General features: G+C 47.4%; 1 protein-coding gene across 1 annotated transcript in view; it reads right to left on the bottom strand.

The window, feature by feature from the left end:
* The window catches only part of GLB1L3 (galactosidase, beta 1-like 3), a 43,742-nt gene that overhangs the window by 20,570 nt on the left and 22,499 nt on the right, over nt 1-673 (bottom strand). Inside the window, 1 exon segment of the mRNA XM_008567139.1 lies at nt 103-216. Within this exon segment, the coding sequence (XP_008565361.1) occupies nt 103-216 (114 nt within the window).

The raw sequence follows: 673 nt of genomic DNA, 5'->3' as shown, positions 1-673 counted from the left end.
ATGGTGCAGATAAAAAATGTACATAGAAAACAAAGCAAAAACACTTTGCTCTAATGTACATTTGAATGTGCTTGTGGCCCATGTGCAGTCGTGGTCAGGGACCCTCAAAGAATACCTTAACTAGGCAGTCCTCCAAGGTCTAAGTCACTGCTAATGTAGGGTCCCGGACACAGGATGACCCAGAGCCCCACATCTGAAGCCATGGTTAGAAAAGCCCTAGAAAGCAGAGCAGTAACAGTAACTTCACATTGACAGCTGAGACCAAGACCACTGCTGTATCTCTCTTTGCTTTCTGAGGTTGCAACTGGTGGAACTCCCAGCCTGGCCCACAAAAGTCCTTGTAGGAGATGGACCCAGTGGGGAAGGGAGCCCAGCACTAAATAAGGAGTGGGCTCTGTCAAAGCATTCAAGTGCAAGTCCAGAAATCCTAAACCAAACTCCAACCTTCCCACCCAAATCCACGCCTCCCTGCAGTTCCTGTGTCCGTAAACGGCACCACAATCCAGGAAGCCACCAAAAACAGAAACTCATAAAGCATCCTTACTCCTCTTTCTTCCTCACCTCAAATCATGTTTACTCCTCCTATTTAATGTTTCCAGACTTCGAATTCCTCTGCGTGCCTACTGCTGCCACACTGCTTCAAGAACTTGTAATCCTCCCTGAGGTATCAGAA

This window comes from Galeopterus variegatus, unplaced genomic scaffold (genome assembly GCF_000696425.1).
Source record: "Galeopterus variegatus unplaced genomic scaffold, G_variegatus-3.0.2 Scaffold295, whole genome shotgun sequence".
NCBI classification, from domain to species: domain Eukaryota; kingdom Metazoa; phylum Chordata; class Mammalia; order Dermoptera; family Cynocephalidae; genus Galeopterus; species Galeopterus variegatus.
This window is presented reverse-complemented; position numbering and strand designations above follow the sequence as displayed.